General features: G+C 32.7%; 1 protein-coding gene across 1 annotated transcript in view; it reads left to right on the top strand.

Moving 5' to 3' along the window:
- The first annotated feature begins 1,029 nt into the window (after window positions 1–1,029).
- The window catches only part of LOC119583389 (serine palmitoyltransferase 1-like), a 28,661-nt gene continuing 7,547 nt past the window's right edge, over window positions 1,030–22,143 (top strand). The window contains exons 1-5 of the mRNA XM_037931859.1: window positions 1,030–1,080; window positions 1,324–1,432; window positions 3,436–3,613; window positions 4,971–5,037; window positions 5,446–5,641. Of these exons, the coding sequence (XP_037787787.1) occupies window positions 1,030–1,080; window positions 1,324–1,432; window positions 3,436–3,613; window positions 4,971–5,037; window positions 5,446–5,641 (601 nt within the window). The remainder of the gene's footprint in view (window positions 1,081–1,323; window positions 1,433–3,435; window positions 3,614–4,970; window positions 5,038–5,445; window positions 5,642–22,143) is intronic.

The following is a 22,143-nucleotide window of genomic DNA, read 5'->3' on the forward strand; positions in this document are numbered from 1 at the left end:
ATATCAACAACAATAAACAAAATCCAACATAATCATCAATCACAAACCACTATCATAAAAAAAAATAACGAAAAAACTATAATAACACCAATAACACCCAATCGCCGCACAAGAAGAGAAGAAAAGCGATGAACCAAATCCAAAAGAATTTACATCAATGTCTCCAGATCTAAAAGTCAACAAACTGTGCCGTCAGCTGTTTCCTCATCCGGGACACGGGAGGGAAACAACAACTCAGAAATTTCGGCGAAATATTTGCCTTAAATCTCTTTAAAAAGACTTCGTGTGTCTGTGACTGATAACTCGAAATTTATGAGTTGACCTCGTGACTAAATTCGTGTGACGTTTAAAAGGACTCGAATATTGTGTCTAAACGGGTGATTTAGTCGTTAAGAGTGACTCGTGACTCATTAATGTGACTGAGCGACTGTGTGACTTGACTGACACTTTATCCTCGGCTCGTTGACTGAAATAAAGGGCGGGGCTTTTAGTCATGGCGTCCCAGTGGAATTTTTTCCCGAAGTTTCCGGCTCTTTTTTGCGGGTTAATTGGTTTTTTTTTTTTAATATTTTTTTATTTTTATTTGGTTGGGTAGGCCTATATCGAGGCGATTTGTGTCTGCCTTTGAGAAGCCGATTTTACCTTTTGTTTTACTCTACTTTGCTCTTCTTTGCTCTACTTTAAGGGGTCGTCCCGTTTTTTTTTTTTATTATTTTTACAGCTGTACGAAACGTATACTTATTTTCCACCCCAAGATCCCCACCCCCCACACCCTCTCTTTGGTGTACAAAGGAAGATGTTAATAATCATCTCTGGGGTTGAAAGGAATGCAATGATACGGACAGATTCTAGCAGGCAACTGTTACAGGACACCTTGGATTGCCTATAATCAATGAAGGATGTCTTGTCTCTGTCCTAGGGGCTGTCATCACGAGAATAAGATTAGTTCTAGAACATGTTAGGTTTAAGGCATGGTATGTGCTAGTGCTCAGTACCCTGTGCTTTAATCCTATTGAGATTGAGATGTAAATGTCTTCAAGTACCTCTGTATTGGAAATATTTCTTCCAGTCTTGATTTCGGTAGTACAATATGAAACCGGTAAATAAGTTCTGATTTTACATTAGGGTCCGGATCTTCAGTTTTGTAATTATCTAAAAGCATAAACTAGAGATTGACTCCCTCCCCCCCCAGCTTATCGATGCATTGAGCATTTTTTCAAAAAATATGAAAATTTATTCTCTTTAAAGTTTTTATAATTCTCAGTCCCCTTTCAAAATTCTCCCATAACCCTTTTTTAATATTAAATTTTTCTTGTATTTCAGGTGGGCCAATTTTCCTCTAGGCCCTTAGAGGGAGTTACTGGTGTTGTGCATTATCTGGCTCTTCACCGCCAAGAAGCAGCCGTCGAAGCTCGTGCGGCTGACCAAAAAGGTAAGAACGTTTCTCTTTCTTATATTTTTTTGGGGTTAAAAATGTAAAACTCATATCTTTTTCCAAAAAAAAAAAGGCAACTGTTTCCAAATTTTATAAAATAAAGAGATGAGACTTTTTTCTTGCTTATTCTGGGTTTGTTCTGTCTGGAGTCACTTGGAAATTTCTATGATTTATGATGGGAGTCTGACAATCTGAAGTCAAAATTAATAGCTATGTAGTGTCAGGCAAAAGCCACAGTGTCCATGCTTTGAGTTCTGGGAAAGACTAACAAACTCCACCATATATATTCTACAGAAATAGAACTAAGACTGATTCTTATTTGATGATAAAGTGCATAATTTAAATATTTAAAATCTGTTTTGTTGTGCTTGACAAAATAGTTTTCTTGTTAAAAATTTCCCATTTGGGGTTTAAAATTTTTTGTTAAATTTTTTGCCCCCTTTGAAACAGAGTCAAGTTTTCTACAATTTTTTTTAAAATTTAAGATTTTTAAAACCCGTCTGTATAATTTGAGAATATATATATTTATATTGTTGTGTTTGTAATTAGGAGGAGGAAAGCTCACGTTTAGTGGGGTTTCCGGGGGCCACTTGTTTCCAAAACCCCCCACCCCCATGGGCCACCCAGCACTGCCAAAACTCGCCTGTTTTATGGAAAAGGGAGCCACTTTTGGACTTTAGGCTTGAGTTCCCAAACTTTTTTTCCCCTCCCTTTTTAGTGAGCCATTGTTTTTCACTTTAGTAATTGTCAATGGAGGGAAAAAAGGGGAATTTTGGGGGGGGGGTTTTTTTTTTTAAGAAGGGGGATTACACTGAAAATCTTTAGATTTTTTATTATTATTATTATAATTTTTTTTATACTGGAGATTCTTTTATCAGAGAATGAGATGATCTATTTTGTGGGAAAATTTTTCATTTTTCAGTTTTCTGCCTTGGGTTAAAACATGTTTGAAGAATGTAAACAATGTATGAAATTTAGGGGCATTCCTAGTATGTTTTGATGGTTATATAGTTTTTTTTTAGTTATTAGTGATATATCTCTTATGTCACTCCTAGAGACACATTTTGCAATTTTGGTAACTGATTACTAGGAAATTTTATTTTTTTCCCCTTTGGGCTTGTTCATCAAACACCAAGGGCACCCCCTTAATATATTAAGACTGATTTCCAATACATTGTTTGAAGGAATATATAAACATACCTGATAAAGCCTATTATAAGCTGGAAGAGGATTTCTCCTTTATATTCAGGGGACAGTCATGGATAACCTTGTAAGTGTTGTTTCAGAGAGATTGTTGTAATGAAACTGCCTTGCTTGAAACTGCTTCATGTTTATGATTGCCTTCTGGGCTCCATGAATAAGGATGATATTCATTGGATAAATGGGAATTATTCCATATCCATTTCACACATAAATTAGTGCAAGTATTTATTAGTTGTTTAAAGAAATTAGGTCTAGAGATGGTGCATTATTTTCTGGAAGAGATGAATTATGATATATCTTGTGATCATATTTAAATTTTCCCAAATAAGATTGGGAAATGTTTTCCCAAATTTAATTTATAAAATATTGATATTGTTTTTGTGAAAAAAGCTTTTGGGAACTAGCATTTCTATCCACATAGGTACATATTTTAGATATAGATACAGTAAAAAACTTTGTTATTTTGCACTTGCTCATGCACAAGCCCGGGAGTTATCCTTTTTCAAAAACAAACTTTTTACAGTTATAATTTCTGGGGGAAAAATACAAATTAAATGCCCCCAAATTTTGAAATTTTGCATTGCACACTCATTTTTTACTCCTTGGGTTTTTTTTCTTGCATAAAAAATCAAAATTTAAATAAACTTTTTTAAACCGATTTTTTAGAACTGTAAGAAATATGAGTCATTTAAAAGAAAAGTAATTAAAGTGGGGGAAAACCTTTGTTTTAAAAAAATAGGATATTTGTATTTTTGGGGGAAAAATGGAAAAACTTTTCACCATTCACCTCTCCACAGGCTGGAAAGTACTTAGACCTAGGAGAAAGGGAGAGAAGGTTTCTGCAACTTGGGGGACGCACAAATTTCCTAAAACTTTGGGGGAGCGTCCAGAGATTGAGAAAGCCGGGACTTTAATGTCTCCACCCCCTAGGGGGGTTTGGGGTTTTTGGGGCCCCCTGGTTTTATGGTTTCCCCGGTAAGTATCCAAAAATGTTTTAATATGGGTCTCCCTTTTTCTGTTTGAAAAGGGCCCGGGAAAGGAGGGTGTAGATTATTGACTTCCTTTTATATTTAAAAAAAAAAAAAAAAGAAAATTTTATTTTAGTAAAACAAAAAATTAAAGGGGGGATTGCATGTCAGACATACAAATTTTTACTCTTGGATTTGATTTTTGATTCGTATCTAATTTTTTTAATTTTTTTTTTTTTTTATTTTTATTTTTTCTTTCAAGTATCTTTTTTTAAAAAAAACTTTTTAGATGCTGTTTATGCGATTTTTGGAAACTGTTTATTTTTAGCCAAAAAAATGGGGAACCGAGAGTTGCCTCCCCTTGTCCTGGCACATATAGATTATATATGTATCATTTTTTATTTTTTCCAAAGTCAAAAAAAAAGAAATTTTCCAAAGTTTTTTCCCAAATAAAAATGTCATTTGTTTGTTATCAGAGGTCCCTTTGAGCCTTTTAAGAAAGACTGGCAGAGTACTTCAACGTGAAAAAGGCATTTCCCCTAATATGGGTTCTCAACGAGTGCATCTGCTATCCCTGCTTTTCGAAAAGTTTGGGGACCTTATATATGCTAAGTGGCAAAAAAATGGGGTTTAAAAATTTTTTCTGGAAAAAGAAAGTTTTAAGCTGCTGTTAGGCATGTATGATAGTGAGGGCAATTGAGTTTGTTTTGGTTAGAGGGAAAAGTTTTTTTTGTCTAATAAGAGTAGTGTTGAGGTGACTGGAAGGAAATTTAAAATAAAATTTAAAAAAATAAAAACTTAAAAAACAATTTTTGGGAAAAAGGTGGGGGTTTTTTTTGGGGGGTATCTATGTCTGTTAGGGGGGGTTTTCTGTCAGGGATGATTTTGAGGCAATAAAATTTAATCCAGTGACAAAGGAATGTCAGTTTTTTTTTTTGAAAAAGGGGGCTTTTTTTGTAACCAAAGGCCCCTTTAATTTGGGAAAGGGGTCCATTTTTTTTAGCCCCGTTAAAAGCGGGCAAAAATTTTTCCCCTTCCCCGGGATGAGGGTGGGGAACTTCATTTTTTAAAAGGGGGGTTACAGGCCAGCAAAGGGGTCGCGTTTATACTTCCCCCCAAACCCCACGTAAATCACCTTTAGGGAAAATTCTTGAAAAGGGAGGTCAAGCCGATAAAAAGGGGAAATAATTTATTTTTTTTTGTTTTTTTTTCTTTTAAGTACTGAGGCATTTTAAATGTAAATTTTTTTTTCTTTTATTTTTGAGAATGTAAAAAAAAAAAATTTTTTTTTATTTGGTTGGCAAGCATAAAAAACTTAGTTTTTCCCATTTGGAAAAAATCCTAATTTTTCCCCCATTTCCCAGTCTAACTCTAATGACTTATCAAAACCCTCAGGACCCCCGGAAGGCGAATGCAACACGCAAATTTTTGGTGTGGAAGGCATTTAAAATGAACCAGGCCTAATTGGGGTTTCCCCCTTCCCGAACGGGGGAAAAAAAAAGGGGGCAGAATACAAGCTGCGCCCCCCTTTATTGATGATCGATCACCTTTGGAACCCCGGGGAAAAATTTTCCGTGGGAAACCCGACCACTTTTTATGTTTCCCGTTAGTGTGGTTTTCGTAAACCCTTTTAAAAGATAGTGGAAAACCTTTTTTTTTTTTCATGTTTTTAGAGGGTGGGGATGGAAATTTTATCAAATTATTATGTGTGAATAGGTTTTAGCACTGCATATTTGTGTGATTTAAGAAGACTATTGCACTTAGATAATTTTTAGGGGAAAAAGGGTTTTAAAATACTCAAAGGAGGGTTTAAACAAAAAAATTTAACTTTCTGAACAGAAAGAAAGGAAAATAGACATTATCCCTGGGCCCGCTTTGGGGACCTCTGCAGCTAGACCCGGGGGTTTTTTGTGTGGCCCCAAATTTGTGATCGACCACCAGAGGTTGTCAGGTCTCGGTTATTGCTTTTCGGCTTCTCTGCCACCAATGTTGGCAGCCACTTCCATCAAGGTTTGTCTGCCCTTTGTGCTTTTGGGTATGTGAAATTGTTTTTTCCGGGGGTGGAAACAAATTGTCCCGCGTTAATTTGAGAAGATTTGGGCTTAAAAAAAAGAAGGTGAATGCCATTATATATATATATATATATAAATATATTTTATAAAATTATATATTAAAATATATTATATCTATAATATATAAAATATATATATATATATAAAAAATAAAAATGTAATATGTAAAATTTTATTATTTTATATATATATGTATATATATATATGTTATATATGTATATTATTGTAAAATATATAAAAATATATATAATATATATATTATATTATATATATTTTATATATATGTATATATATTAAAATGTATATGTATATATATATATAAAATATATAAAATATATATATATATATATAATATTAATTTTTATGTATTGTATATGTATAGTTTTTATGTATATGTTTTATTATATATATATATATATATATATATTTATATATAATATATATATATATTATATATAAAAATAATTTTAAATTATATTTTTTTTTTTTCCCGTTTTCTGCATTTAAGGGACTTCCTAGTGTTTTAGAATCAAGTTTTATTTTTCTTTGCATAAATTTTTTTTAATTTGTCAAGTACATAAACATTAAAAACCCAAAAAGAAAACCAATTATTATTTGGGTGGCAGTGGGGTGGGGTTTTCAAGTTTTTCTTTAAACTTTACAGTCCCCGGTTAGCAAAAAGTTTTTAAAAATCAGAAATTTTTCCCCCCCCGTCAGTTTTCTGTGATTGTATCAAACATTACCACATGGTTAAGATTTGCATACCCCTTTCCCCTTTTTTGCTCTTCTTTTCCCAAAACAGGTTGTTGAAATCCTGGTTTAGAAAGAAGGGGGGGGACCCTTTTTGCGAGTTTCAAGACAAGTGTCGGTTTATGCCCCAAACAAAAATCAAGGACCTTCCCTAAAGGGGATCCTTTTTTGCATTCGATTTTGGGGAGCCCTTTACATATTTTTTTGTTCATTATTTTTTTAAAGGTGTCATTAAGGGTTTTACTTTTTTTCCCAAAATCACCCCCATTGGTTTTTATCATAGTTTTATTTTATTTATTTTTATTGATGATCCCCAAGTTGATTTTGATGTCATTTTTTTTTATTATTCTTTACTTTATTATTTTTATTATTAAATTTTTATTTTTTTATTATTATTATTATTATTATTATTTTTATTATTATTATTTTTATTATTATTTTTTATTATTTTATTATTGTTTTATTATTGTTTTTATTTTTTATGGGTTATTGTTATTGTTATTGTTATTGTTATTGTTATTTTTGTTGTTTTTTTGTTTTTGTTGGGTTTTTGTTGTTGTTATTATATTATTATTTTAATTATCATTATGGTTATCCTATGTATTATTATTTTATTATTATTATTATTATTTTATTTTTTATTATTATTAATACTAACCACTACTACTTTCTACTACTACTACCTACTACTAATTTCTACTACTACTCTACCCAACTACTAATTTCTACTACTACTACTTTTTGTTATATATCACATTTTATCACTTATAGGATTTTCAAATTTTTAAATTTTTTTTATTGTTTTTTTTATTATTATTGTTGTTGTTTTGAAAAAGGGTTGGAAAAACTGGTTTTTAGAAGATTACGATCATGACCCTCTGTAGTGGTCCTTTTTTAGTAGATTTTTTTTTTTAGATTTAATGGAAATATGTTTATTTTTTTTTTTTCTTTGTGCAGGGACGGGCACTGGGAAAAACATCAGCCCAGTCCCAAAAACCCTTTGGCGGCTGAAAACCCGTTTAAAGGGAGGTGGAAGAACAGATTTTCAGAGACATTGCAAAAGAAAAGGGGAGCCCTTTGGCTGCTGGATGGGGGGTTTATTTGGGGGTTGTATTCTTTTTCCCTTACTTTTTCTTCAGGGTTTTTTTTATTTTCTCTCTCCCCCATTTCTTTTTCTTTTCTCTTTTCTTTTTTCTCCCCTTCTCCTCCCCCCCCCCTATCCCCCTCCTCTCTCAACCCCTCTCCTCTACATCACTCTTTTCACTTCCTCTTCCTCTATCTCCTCCTTTTTCCTCCCCCCCTCCCTTCACTTTCATTTTCAATTTAATGTTTTAAAAATTTCAGTTCTTGGGAAAAAATCCCAATAATTGAAATATTTTTTCCTTTTTTTAAAATGTAAAAAAAATTTTTTTGCCCCCTTCACATGAAATAATAGTTTTTTTTTTTTTTTTTCCCCTAGGGCCCAGAACTATGTGTGTTTCCCCCGACCGTGTCCTTTTTACCTTTGGGGGCAAGGAGGCCAAACCCCCAAAAATTTTTCCTCCTATCACAGTGAAAAAAGGGGCCCCCAAGGGGGAGGGGATAAGGCCTTGGGGCCCTAACGAAACAGTGAATGGGCATCCCTTTGGGGGGATTGTGCCCTGGGGAAAAAGGCAGTGTTTTTTTTTTCTTCTCCCCTTTTTTTTTATTTTTGTTTTTGTCATTGTTTGATCAATTTTTATCCCAAAAAAGGGTTTTTTTTGTTAGGCTTTGGGGCTTTCTGTGTGGGAATGTGGAAGAGGAAAAAGTGATTTTTGGGGCCCGAGGATTGTTTTTAAAAAACTGAGGATTTCCAAAAAAGAGATTTACTTTTCCTCTTTGATTTTTTTTTTGAGCACAGACAAGGAGAGATTCCCCGAAGGGAAACATGCTAAAATTCACCAGAAAAATCATGGGTGTTGTTATGTATTTTGATAATATTGAAGGGTTAGGAACGTTCAGGGGAAAAATTTCTAGAAAATTTTTAAATTTTCCGATTTGAAAAGATGTTCCTATTGAGAGCAAGGGAAAGATTGATTAGTTTTTAAAAAAACTACTTTAAAATAAAGGAAAGGGAAATGTTAACTCCTTGTGAGTGGAATTCCCTTTCAAAAAAGGACTTGTGATTTAATTTATGTGAAGTAATTGGATTGGGCTGGTACATTTGGAGTTGTTATTTTCCCTTTCAGTGAGAGCTTGATTTTTTGGAAAAGAAACAGTAACCCCAAAATTAGTATTATATGGGGGTTTGGTTTGCAGTATTTGTGAATAACCCCATTTGTCAAGGGAAATTTTAAATTGTTTTCTACTTTTTTTTTCTTATCTTTTTCCATTAAAAAATTTTTTTTTATTTTTTTTGCAAAATTCATCATTTATGAATATAAACCAAGCTGAATAGAGGACCAATAGATTTTGTGTAATTAGTTTTGGGTTTACTTGAATGTCTTTTTTTTTTTTTTAAATGATCATTGAACGTTGGGAAAATAACAAGGTAAAAGCCAAAGAATTTTTCTAGCGGAATATTTTTATCGTACATTACTCCTTTCATTATAAAATAAAATTATAAAGCTAGTGGCTGTTTCTATTACCTATTGGTAGCTTTTTTGGGAAATTTAATAGACACATACAAAATTTAAATTTTTAAAAAATGCAGTAATAAAAATTTGCTTGCTTATATAATTGTATATTAACCTATTTTTGAGGGCTCACTTTTTAGGTTAAATTTTTAGGTCTGCCTAATTTCACATACTGTATTCAAGTTTTGCTTCCTTTTAAAAATAGAATTTGTGATTTTTAGAAGAAAAGATTATTTAGGTAAAGGCTTTTTATTTCTTAACCCGGTTTCCCAAATTTTTTCCTTTTTTTTTACAAAAAAATTTTTAATGGTACTTTAAATTACAAGATACTGTTTTTTTTCCACTCATCTGCAAACCAGTTTAAACCGTCAAAAAAGTGGCTGAGGGTTTAGTACCCTTTCATCTGAGATTTATTAGGGGTTTTAATTTAAATTTTATTTTAAAGGAAAAATGTATTTGTTTTTGTTTCAAATTTTTGGGGTGCTTTTAAAGTTTTTAACATTCCCTTTTTTGGCATTTGTATAAGGGTCATTTCCTTTTTAATTTTTATTTAAATTTTTTCCCATGTTTCTCAGCTTATGATAGGTCATTTTGTTTGTAAGATATGATGACTAGTTGGGGCTTGAAAAATTTGCCCCCAAAGAATGGAGTTTATTTTAAATTCCCTTACGTTTTTTAAAAAAATTATTTTTTCATCACTAATTCCCCTTTATCATTGCAAATTTAGTTTTTTGTAGTTTCAACCCCCTCTGATAGATATTCGTTCCCCCTTACAGGAAAATTAATTTGGTTTTTTGAAATTTAAAGGCCTTATTCATTTGAAAAGGGGGGTTATTTTTTCAAATTTTTGCACTTTTTGTTTTTCCCCCTTCACTTGTAGAACTTTGCACAAAATAATAAGAGGCAAATTTAAAATTTTGTCACTTTAGGGCCCTTTTTTTGATATTATGGACTCAAAATTCAACATATCAAGGGAAAAGAATTTTTTTGGGAAAGGGTTTTCCCGTTTATAAAAAAACAGTAAAATATGAAGGGAAAAGTTTTTTATTTTTTCACTCCTAAAAGAAGGTCTTTTTCCCCTAAGGGGAAAATTTTAAAATTTTTACCCCAGGATGCATAAACGTAAAAAGAGCACATTTTTCCCTTTCCCAAATTTTTTAAAGGGGGAATATAGAGAGAAGTGTATCCGGGTATGGAAGTTTTGAAGTATATTGGGAAGTGCCATTTTTTACTCCAAGTTTTTTAGTCTTTTCATATTTGGTTTAAAAAAATTTTTGAAAAAAGGGGTGAAAGTTTATGAGTAGGTGAACAGACATTGTTTTTCATGAGCAAAATTTTTCATTTCAAAAAGGGAAGGGCAGGGTGTTTGCTTGCATCAGATTTATTCCCAAAATTAATTAGGAGGACACCCCTTTTTTTGTTTTTTTTTTCTTTTCTTTTTTTTTTTTTGTAATTTTTTTTTTGTATTTCATATTTTTTCCCTTTCCCAAATTCCCATTTTTTTTTTTTTTTTTTTTTTTTTTTTTCAAACCCTGGAATCATTTTACCTGAGTAATGGTTTTAAAATTAATGTATTTACTTGGGTTTTTTCATTGATCACAATTTCTCAAAAAACATTCGACTTAGTTCTCAAGTTATTTCACAGCTTACATTTTGACCTGTTTAAAATTTAAAAACATTCAACGGGACTGATAAAAAACTTTTTTTTTTTATTAGTTTTTAAAATTTAAAAGAAGAAGTTTGGGCTTATTAATAATAGCGTCCCCGTTTTTTTACAGAAATGCAAAACCAAGAGGGGTTCCCAAATTTTAAAAGGAAAATTAAAACGGTCTTGTTTTTATCATCTTTTTTTAAATTTGTGGGCCTTTTTAGATAAAACTGAGGAATATTTAGGGTATTTTGCCAAGTATGAAAGTAGGAATGGAAAATAATATTTATGAAAAAAAAGGTTATCTGTTATGGGGTTTTAATACTGAAAGCTAGTGCCCATGTACAAAAAGTAACATTTCTTTTAGTATTTATATAAATGTTTTTAATTAAAAGGAAAAACATTAACATATTTAAATTTTTAAAAATTTCTTAATGAGCGTTTTTAAAAATTTTATGGTAATATTAGGTTGTTTAAACTTTGGGTTTTTAAATTTTCTGATTGATATGACAAATTTATGTGTAATTATTGACTGAAATTTGATCTGTTTATAGCAGGGGTGGTATTAGAATCCATTGGGTAGTTTATTACACAAATCTTTTAGTTTTTTCTTTTCTTGGGGGACAATTGTAATCATAACTGAAGTGGGTTTGAACTAAAAAGGGGGAATCCACCCCGAGTTTGTTTTATGTAAACTGTTTAAAATTTGATTAACCCGTAAATACTTGCATGTGTATGTTTAAAACTAATTTTTGGGCCCCCCCAATTTTTTCCAAGGAAATTGAAAATTTTACATGCACACGCCACGCACACGCACCCCACGCGCAACCATATGCGCACACACCCCACAGAAAACCACCACACACACACACAAAACACACACAACACACACCACACACCCCACAACAAAACACACACACAACCCCAACCCCAACCCCACACACCCAAAACACCACAATACACACCACACGGATTCTATACGGGGGTCAAACATCTAAAAAAAACAGAATTTTAAAATTTTTTCCCTTTTTCTTCTGAGGGACCTTTTTTTTTTTTTTTTTTTTTTTTTTTTTTTTTTTTTTTTTTTTTTTTTTTTTTAAAAGATTATTTCTTGTTTGTGGGATTTTTTTGATATGTAATGAGATCTGTATGTTATGTATGCCAAATAAATTTGATTTATAAAATTTGTTTTAAATTTTCAAGATTTGGGGGGGAGATTTAAAAAGAAGGGGGGAAAGATAAGAAGGAGAAGGAAAAAGGAGAAAGGGAGGGAGGATGTGGAGGAGAAAGAGAAAGGAAGGGAAAAAGAAGAAAAAATAAGACCTCAATTCCCGAAAACAAGGGAAAGGGAAGTAGGGGGAGGGCTAGGAGGGGGAAAGGGGGAGGAGGAGAAGGGGGAGGAGGAGAAGGGGAAGGAGAAGAAGGAGAAGGAAGAGGAGGGGGAGGAAAAAGAAGAAGAAGAAGAAAAAGAAGGGAAAAAAGAAGAAGGGAAAGAAGAAGGAAGAAGAAAAAAAAGAAGAAAAAGAAGATAGAAAAGAAGAAAAAGGGGAAAAGGGGGAGGACGGTTTTTAGTGGACCCCCGTGACAAAGAGAAAAAGAAATTTTAAATGAAAAAAAAATTTTTGAATAAGATTGTTTAGAATTTTAATTAAATACATTTCAATTTTTATTAAAATTTTTTATTTTTTTTAATTAATTTTATAATAATAATTATTTTTATACTATGAAATTTTTGTTGTTATTATGGGAAAATTGTTTTTGGTCATTATTATTATTATTAATTTGTTATATTATTATTTATTATTATTATTTTTATTATTTTTTTTTTTATTATTTTTATTATTATTATATTATTAAATTTTTATTACTATTATTATTAATTATTATTATTTTTTATTTTTAATTTTTTAATAATGATATTGTTGTTATAATTATTTAAATTTTAGTGATGAAGATGATGTGATGAAATTTTTAATTTTCTATATTGACATTTTTTATTATTTTATTTATTTAAATTTTTATTGTTGTTTTTGGGTTTTTGTTTTTATGTCATTATTATTATTTTGATATCATTCTTTTCTTTTTTTCTTCTTCTTTTTCTTCTTCTATTATTTATTTTAAAGGGATTATTAAACTAGTATTATCATTTTTAAATATTACATCATGATTTTAAAAAGTAAATTAAACATTGGTTTTTTTTATTATTGTTATCATTATTATTATTATTGTTGTTGTTTTGTTGTTGTTTTATAATATCAAAATCATCTCATCAAATTTTTACTATTATTATTATTATTATTATTAAATTTCATTATCATTATCATTATCATTACAAATTTTCATTATCACTATCACTATCACTATCACTATCCCCTACACTATCACTATCCCTTCACAAAACATATCACTATCACATCAAATCACTATTACTATTAATATTACTTTACCCATTATTATTGTTATTGGGTTTTGTTATTTTTTACCCCCTCCCCCTTTTTACCAAAGGGGGTCTTAGGAAGGGCCGGGCCCCCCTTTTCCTGGGTCCCCCAAATTTTAATTTTGCCCTCGACTCCAAAATAATTTTGCAATGTCATTTTTTCTTCCCCTTTTGTTTTTTTTCTCTTCTCCAACCCTTTCTTCTGTTCCTTCTCAAAGGGGGAGAGGGCCCTTTCGAAGGGATGAAAAAGGGTGACTTTTGTGCCAGCATGAACCCGGCCCGGGGGGGAGCAAAGGGCCTGGTATTCCCCCTGTTAGTTGGCTAGGCCTTAAACCCCCCAAGGGACCCTGCGGAGTTTTGGTGTTTTTCTCCATCATACCAAGGCTGGGCCAGGCCCGTAATGAAGATTTTTTTGGGGCACTGAGGGTGCTCCCCTTTTTCCAAAATACTAAAGCATTTAAATTCCCCCCCGGGGTTCCCCAAAATCCGGTCTTCCCTTTTACCACGACTCTGGGGCACGCAATTTTTTGCCTCCCTTATAAGTAATATCACCTCAGTCTAGGCCAAAAACATCCACCCGGTTTATTGCTCAACCTTCAGAAGAAATCCTCCTCTTTCCCCCTTTAATTATTTTTAATGATTATTATCCCTTATTATGATTTTTTTTTAAAATTTTAATTTTGAATGTTTTTATCATCATTTTCATCTCATCCCCTATTATTATTGTTTTTTTTGTTTTGTATTTTTTTATTATTTGGGATTACCATTACTTCTATTTGTAGTATTATCATTTAAAATTTTTATTTTTTTTTAGTAAAAGGGTTTTTAATGAAAAAATAAACTAAATGAAACGGGACGATAAGGACAAAAAGTAAAAAGAAAAAAGGGAAAAAAAAATCTTTGTAAAGTTCGAAATAACCTCGCTTTTTTTGCCATTAAACTTAGGAAATTTTAAATTCCGGCAGAAAAAAGGGTAACTAAAGGAAAAATTTCAGGAAAGGGGAGAAAATCTTTAAAAGCTCTGAATTATCGTTTAAAATAGTATATATATTTAAAATTTTTTAAAAAATATATATATATAATAATTTTATATTTTATAATATAATAAATTTTTGTGGTGTGGGGTGTGTGTGTGTGTGTGGGGGTGTGTTTTGTGTGTGTGGTGTGTGGTGTGTGGGTGTGGGTGTGTGTGTGTGTGGGGCCCCCTTTTTTTTTTCTCTCTCTCTTTTCCCCTCTCGCCCCTCTCCCCTCCCCCTCTCTCTCTTCCCCCTCTTCCCCCTCCCCCCTCCTTCCCTCTCCCCTCCTTTATATATTTTATATAAAATATATATATATATATATATAAATATAATATGTATCTGTGTAATATATATATTTTTTATTTATATCAATATATAATATATATATATATATATAAAATAAAATATATATATATATTTTTTTATTTTATGTATATTTGTGTAAAAATTATGTATAATAAATATATATAATTTTTTATAAAAAATAATATTATATTTTTTATATAATTTGATTTATTTATATATATAAAAACTATATATTTGTTATATAAAATGTTTAGTATTTTATATATATTAAAATATATATTTTTAAATTTTATATATTTTTTTATATTTTTTAAAATATATATATATATATATATATATATATTTAAAAAAATATTATTATTTTTTATATTAAAATTATAAAATAAAACAAAATATATAATATATATATAAAATATATTAAAATTATAAAATAATATAATAATATATGATATAAAATAATAATATATATATTATATATATATATTATATATATATAAAAATTGGATTATTATAAAATTTTTTTTTAAAAATTAATTTATTCCGGGCCCAGCCAGGGGTTCCAAGGCCCCCGCCGGCGGGTTTCCCCCTTGGGAATGATTACCTCCAAAGGGCCCCGCCTGGAAAAAACTGGGGGCCGCCACCAAGTCTCCCTTTCCAAAGCAGGGAAAAATAAAAAGAATTGATATAAAAAAGGGGAACCGGCCAAAATCTCCGTTAAAGGGGAATGGGGTATTTTAAACCCGTAACCCCACTCCAAAGGTTTTAAAAAGGGGAAAAAATTTTAAAACACGGAAAGGGGGCCCCCCAGAATGAACTCCCTTAAAAATATGTGTAAGGAAAATAATTTCATTAGGAATTTTTTTAAAAAGGTTTTCAATTTTTAAAGGGCCAGGAAGAAAATTGCGAGGGGAAAAAGGTTTATTTACCCAAAACCCACCAAGGTTTAAGCAAGGGCAAAAAATTTCAGTTTAGAGCCATGTTTTTTCAAAAAAGGTTCCAACCCTAAACCCCTAAGCCTTATTTAAAACGGGGAAATTTGCAGAAGGCCAAAAAATGGCTCCCCTTAATTTTTAAAAACCCCAAAAAAACCTTTTTGACGGGTTTTGGGGGCCCTTAAAAAGAAAATTTTTGGGAAAAAAATTGAAGGAGTTTCCGATTTAAATGGGAATTTGGGGTTTTTCCTGCTAAATCCCCCCAAAAGGTTTTTCTTAAGGGGGAAAAATTTGGGTATGGTTCAAATACCCCTTATAATGGGGATTGATCCCAAGGGGGAAAGGAAGAAAAAATTTGGGCTTCCTTTAAAAAACCGAAAAATTTTTGTCCAACAAAAAATTTTAAAATGGGGAGGAAAAAAAATTTTTTCAGGGAAACCGGAACTTTTTAACTTTTTTAATTCTCCCCTTTTAAAAATTTTTTCTTTTTCTATTTTTCTCTTTAAAAATTTCCTTTTTAAAAATTCCCCTCCCCTTCTCTCTCTTTTCTTCCCCTCTATCCCTCTCTTCCCCCTCTCTCTCTCTTTTTCTTTTCCTCCCCCCCCCCCTCTCTCTCTTCTCCCGTTTTGGGATTTTTTTTTTCTCCCATTTTCTCTTCTTTTAAACCCTTCCTCTTTTCCCTTTATTCTCTTTTTTTTCCCCCCCCCTTTTTTTTTCCCCTGTTTTTTATTCTAAAAATTTTTTAAAAAAACCCCTTTTTTTTTGGGGAAATTTTATCAAAAAAAAAAAAAAAAAACGTTAAATTTAAAAATTTTTAAAAGGCTTTTTTTGAAATTAAAATTGTCGATACTTTAAAATCTTAATTTTTTATAACTTTTTCTAAATATCAAAACCCTCCAATTTTTAAAAAAAAAAAAAAAAAAAAAAAAAAAAAAAAAAAAAACGAAAAAAATTTATTTTTTGGCTTTTTTAAAAAAGGGAAAAACATAAAAAAGAAAGGAAAAAATAAATTGTTAATTAACACTAAAACAAAAAATTAAAAAACCCCAAAAAACAAAAATGGAAAAAAATAAAAATAAAAATAAAAAAAAAAGTTTTTTATTTGAAAAATTTAGGGGAAAACACGTAAAAAAAAACCCAAGTTTTCGCCAGAGAAAAATTTTGTTATTTTTTGGGGCCTAAAAAATTTAATTTTTTAAAAAACCCCAATTTAAAATTTTAAAATTTTTAATTTAAACCCGAGAAACAAACAAAATAAAATAACACAAAAAAAAAAAAAAAAAAACAAATAAAATTTTAAAAAAAAATATATTTTATTTATAATATAAATCAACAAATAAAAATAAAAAATTTTTCGTTCCTTTTTTTAAAAAAAAAAAAAACGGAAAAATTTTTTCCCCTTTTTAAAACCCTTTTTAAAAAAATTTTATTATTTTTTACATTATTTGCCCCACCAAAACCCCCAAGGGGGCCAAACAAATAAAACCCCCTGGTTTAAAAAAAACAAAAAAACAAACAAATATTTTTATATATTTTTTTTAAATTAATAAATTATTAATTTTTTTTTTAATAATAGTTTAAAAATCATAAACATAAACCCCAAAAAAAAAAAAAAAAAAAAAAACCCCCCCCTTTTTATTAAAAAATTATGTATTTTAAATTTAACAAAAGAAAAAATTTAAATTTCCCTTTAAATATTTACCCCCCCATTTTTCACCGGGAAATAAAATTAAATCCGCCTTTAAAAAAAAACGAATTTTTTCAAATTTTCAAACCAAATTTTTTTTAAAATTTTTTTTCCCCCCCCAAAAAAAAAAAAACCTTTTTTTTTGGAAAAAAAAAAAAATTTTGAAAAAGAAAAAAACCAAAAAAAAAAAAATTCCCCAAAAAAAACTTGAAAAATAACCAAATCCTAATTTTTTTTGCTCCAAATTAAATTTTCCCCAAATTGGGACCACTTACTCGGAAAAAAAACTCGTTTCCTTTTGACACCCCCAAACCTAATTTCGGGGCCACCTTTACACCCAAATTTTTAAACCCCCCCCCCAAAAAAAAAAAAAAATTAAAAATTGGGGGGGGGGGGGGGGTAAAGGAAAAAAAAAAAAAAAAATGGGAAAAAAATTGGGGAAAAAAAAAAATTAAGAAGGGAAAGGGGAATGGGGGGGAAGGGGGGGAAATTGGGGTTGGGTTTTAGGGGACGGGGGGGGGGAAAAGGGGGGGTAGGAAAGGGGGGGTAAAAGGGGGGGGGGGGGGAGGGGGGAAGGGAGGGGGGGGAAAAGGGAATAGGAGGGGGGGGGGAAAGAAGGGGGAAGGGGGGGAAAAAAAAAGGTGGGGGGGGGGGTGAAAGGGGAAAGGGGGGGCCGGAAGGGGTGGGAAATGGGGGTTTTTGGGGGGAGGGGGGGGGGGGGGAGAGGGAAAAAGGGTAATAGGGTTTGGGGCTAGGGAAAGGGGAGGGGGGAAGGGGGGGGGAAAGGGGGGAAGGGGAAAGAGGAAGGAAAATGGGGGAGGGGGGAAGGGGGGGGGAAAAAGGTGGGAAAAAAGGGGGAAAAGGGGGGGGGAGGGGAAACGAAAGGGAGGGAAAATGGAATTGGGGGGGAGGGAAAAAGGAAACATAAAAAAACAAGGGGGAAACCGGGGGGCCAAAAAATATAAGGGGGGGGGAAAAAGGAAGGGGAATTAAAAAAAAAAAAAAAAATTTTTTTTCCTTTTTGGGGGGGGGGCCCCCTTTTTAAACCAAAATTAATTTTTTTATCCCCACAAAGTGCCCCCCAATAACCTAAAACAATAAAAAACCCCAAACCCCCTGAAAACAGGGCCATCCCTTTTCCAAAAAACCTCCCCTCCCCTTTCCCCCCTCTTCCTCCCCCTTCCCTTTTTCCCTTTTCTTTCCTCTTCCCTTTTCCCCCCTTTCCTTTTTCCTTTTCCCCCCACCCCTCCCCTTTTATTTTCCTTTTTCCACCCCCCCTACCCCCTCCCCCACCTTACCCCTTTCCCCCCCCCCAATTTCAAACCCTCCCATTCCTGATTTTAAAAACCCCCGAGGAAGGGCGCCCCGAGTTTGCAAAGGGATCCCGTAAACCCTGAGGGGAGAAGGTTTTTTTTTTCCCGCCGGTGCCTCCCCCTTTTTTTCTTTCCCCTCTTTTTATTTTTTCCCCTTTTTTTTTTCCGGCCCCCCCTTTTCCCCCTTTTATTTTTTTTTAAAAAATTTTTCCCAAAATTTTATTTATTGGGGGGGGAAAAAAAAACCCAAACCCCAGGGGGAAAAGAGGGAAAGGGGGGGGAGTAAAAAGGGGGGAAATTTGGGGAAAAAAAGAGGGAGGGGAAGGGGGGGGGAAAAAAATCGTTGGGGGGGGGGGGATTTGGGGGTTGGGCGGGGGGTTAAAAGAAAGGGTTTTCAAGGGGTTGGGACGGAAGGGAAAAAAAGGGGGAGGGAAGGGGTTTGGGGGGAAAAAGGGGGGGGGGAAGGGAAGGGGGGGAGGGGGAGGGGGGGGAGAGGAAATGGGGGAGGGAGGGAGGTGGGGAGGAAGGGAAGGAAGGGGGGGAGGGGGGGGAAAAAAAAGGGTTGGGAAAGGGCAGGGGAAAAGAGGGAAGGGGAGAGGGGAGGGAGAAAAAAGATTGGAAAAGGGGGGAGAAAGGGAAAAGAGAAGGTCGAGGGATTGGGGAAAAGGGGAAAAAAGGGAAAAAAGGAAAAAAGGGGGGGAAAAAGGGATTTTTTTGGGGGGAGGGGGAAATGTGGGGAAAGGGGGAGGGAAAATGAATGAAGGGAGGGAGAGTGAAAAGAGAAAGGGGGAAAAAAACAGAAAAAAAAGTCAAAACCAAAAAAAGGGGGGGAAAAAAAGGGAGTATTTAAAATTTTTTAAAAAGGGGGGTTTAAAAAATGGGGTTGCGGGAAAAGAAAAAAAAGGGAAAAAAGGGAAAAAAGGGGAAAAAATATTGCCTTTTTTCCCGTTGGGGTGAAATTGGGAATGGGTTTTTGTTTGCCCCTGTTAAAAAATTTAAAAAGGGGGTTTACCAAAAACCCTTAATTTAAGGAAGGCCAGGAAATTTAAAACCCCACCCGGAGAAAGGGGCCCCCCAAAACCAAGGGAAATTAAACGTTCACACAAAACAAAACTGAAGGAAAAAACAAGAGGTAGAAAGGTTATTTAATAAACAATAAAGAATTAAAAACCCATTTTATTAATTAAGGCAACCGGGGTACCCGAATAAAGGGGCCCAAGAAAAAATTTTTTTCGGGGGCCCAAATTTTTTTACGCACCCCCAAAAACCAAACCCCGGCCCCGGGGGGAAAAAACCCAAATTTCCAAAATTTCAATTTTTTCCCCTTTCCCCTTTTCCGGAAAAAACTTCCCCAAAAAACGTCAAAATTTTTAAATTGGGGAAAAACCGGGTTTCCCAAAGGGCCCCCAAGACCGGGGAAAGGGGGGTCGGAAACCAGGAAAATAACCTTTTTTCTAAACCAAAGGGCCCTCGGAAAAAATTTCCCGAGGGTTAAAACGAATAAAAAACCATTGGGGGGGGAAAAAAACAGAACACTTTAAGGGGGTGAAAAAATTAAATTTAAAAACGGAAAAATAAATTTTACTTTTAAAACCCCCGCATTTTAAATTGACACTAAACCCCGCAAACCCACTAAAAGGGAAAAATTGGGGGGAAAAGGAATTTTCTTTATTGCACCAAACCCAAACAAAAACTTTTCGGGGAACCCCGGGGAAAAGGGGAAAAGGAAAAAAAAAAAGGGGGGCCCAAAAATTTTGAAATTACTTTTTTTTCTTGCCTTTTCCCCCAAAAACGGTCCCCAAAAACATTTTCTTGGGGGGGGATGTTTGGGGGCCCCTTGAGGCCAAAAAGGATTTCCAAACCCCTCCGCCACCACCTTTTTAAAAGGAATTAGGGCATGGAAGACAGGGGGAAAAACCCTTAAAGGGGGAAAAACCCTAAGCGAAGAAAGGGAAGGGGCAAAAACGGGCGCGGGGGGTTAGGAACGAAAAAAAAGGGGGGTGAATTTTTCCCCCTGGTGATTAAAACACAACCCCCAAAGGCAGAGGAAAAAATAAAACCGCGGGTAATTAAAACTTGGGAACGAACGATATTAAAAAAATTATTTCACCCCTCGTCGGACGGGTGGTTTTTAGGGAAGGGAAAAATGGAAAACGGGCCCCTTTGCCCGGGAAAAAATTTTGAATTTACCCCCAACAAAAAATAGGAAAATTAAAAACAAAGTTGGGGGGGGGGTGGGGGGTGTTTTGTTTTTTTTGTTGTTTGAAGGGTTGGAGGGGTGGTTTTCCCGGGGGTGGTTGTGTGTGTTGGTTTTAAAGGGGTTTTGGGAGGGGTGTGTTTGTGGGTGGTTACTTTGGGGCTAGTTTTGCAGGGGGGGTTGGGGGTGGCACGGGGGGCTCCCCGGGGGCTAAGGGTTTGTTTTCCTTTTTGGGGGTCAAAAACCCCCCGGGGGCCGGTGTGGGGGCCCCAAAAGTAGGAGGGGGGGAGGGGGTTTGGAACCACCGGCTTTGGTCCTTTTTTTAAAAGAATTGATGGGAGGCGGAAGGGGCATGGCCCCCCGCTCCCCCCCGGGGGGGGGCCGAACTCTCGGGGGCAAAGAGGGCATAAAAAAATTGGGCCCCCCTGGTGAGGGGTGGTTTCAAAATTTTTCATATTTTGGAAGGGGGAAAACAACCAAGGGTCCCTTTGGAAAAGAAAAGAATTTTAAAAATTCCTGGTACAAATAAATTTTACATTTATTTTTTTTGTTTTTTTTTTTTGGTTTTTTTTTTGTTGTGTGTGGGTTTTTTGTTGTTTGTTTTTGGTTGTGTGTTTTTTTTTTTTTTATTTTTTAAATTTTGGGGGGGTTTTTTGGGTGTGGTTTTTTATTTTTTTTTTTTTTTTTTTTTTTTTTCCTTTGGTTTTTTTTGGGGTGTGTGGTTCATTTAAAAAAAAATAAAATATTTAAATAAATTTTATTTATTTTTTTGGGAAAAAAAATGTTTATTTTTATTTATATATATATATTAAGGGGGAAAAAAAATTTTTTCTAATCTGCCCGTCCTCTTCCCTGGTTAAAAAGGGGATTTTAAAATTAAATATTTATAAATAATTTTAAAAATATATTTTTAAATAAAAAAAATAGGAAAGTCTGTGTTTTTTGGGGAAAAATAAAATAAAAAATTTTTAAAAATACATAATTTAGGAATTTTAAAATTATTATATAATTTTAAAATATTTTTAATATTTAATATAATAATTTTTTGACAAATTTAAATTTTTGGGGTGGGGAATTTTACAAAATGAAAGAAAATTGAAAAAAACATTTTTTCAAAAGGTGTATTTTTGATATTTTTAAAAAAAATATTGGGGAATTATTTTATATTTTAAAATTTTGGTTTTTATAAAAAATTTTTATAATTAATAATTAATTTAAATAAAAATTTAAATAAATAATTTGTTGTTTTTTATAAAAATATTTTTATTTTAATTATAAAATATTTTTTTGGGAAATATAAATTTTTTTTACTTAAAAATTATAATATATATAAAATAAATTTTAAAACAAATTTTTGTCTTTTTTTTATTTATGAAAAAAAAAAAAAAAAAAAAAAACCCCTTTTTTTTTTTTTTTTTTTTTTTTTGGTTTTTTTTCTATTAACTTTTTTTTTGGGGGGTTTTGGAATAAAGGAAAAAAAAATTTAAACCTTTGCTTGGGCTTTTTTTCCAAACAAATGGAAAAAAGGGCAAAAAATTTTCAAAATTTTCCCTTTAAAAGATTTTTTTTTTTTTTTTGTTTT

Source organism: Penaeus monodon, chromosome 17 (genome assembly GCF_015228065.2).
Source record: "Penaeus monodon isolate SGIC_2016 chromosome 17, NSTDA_Pmon_1, whole genome shotgun sequence".
In the NCBI taxonomy this organism is placed as follows: domain Eukaryota; kingdom Metazoa; phylum Arthropoda; class Malacostraca; order Decapoda; family Penaeidae; genus Penaeus; species Penaeus monodon.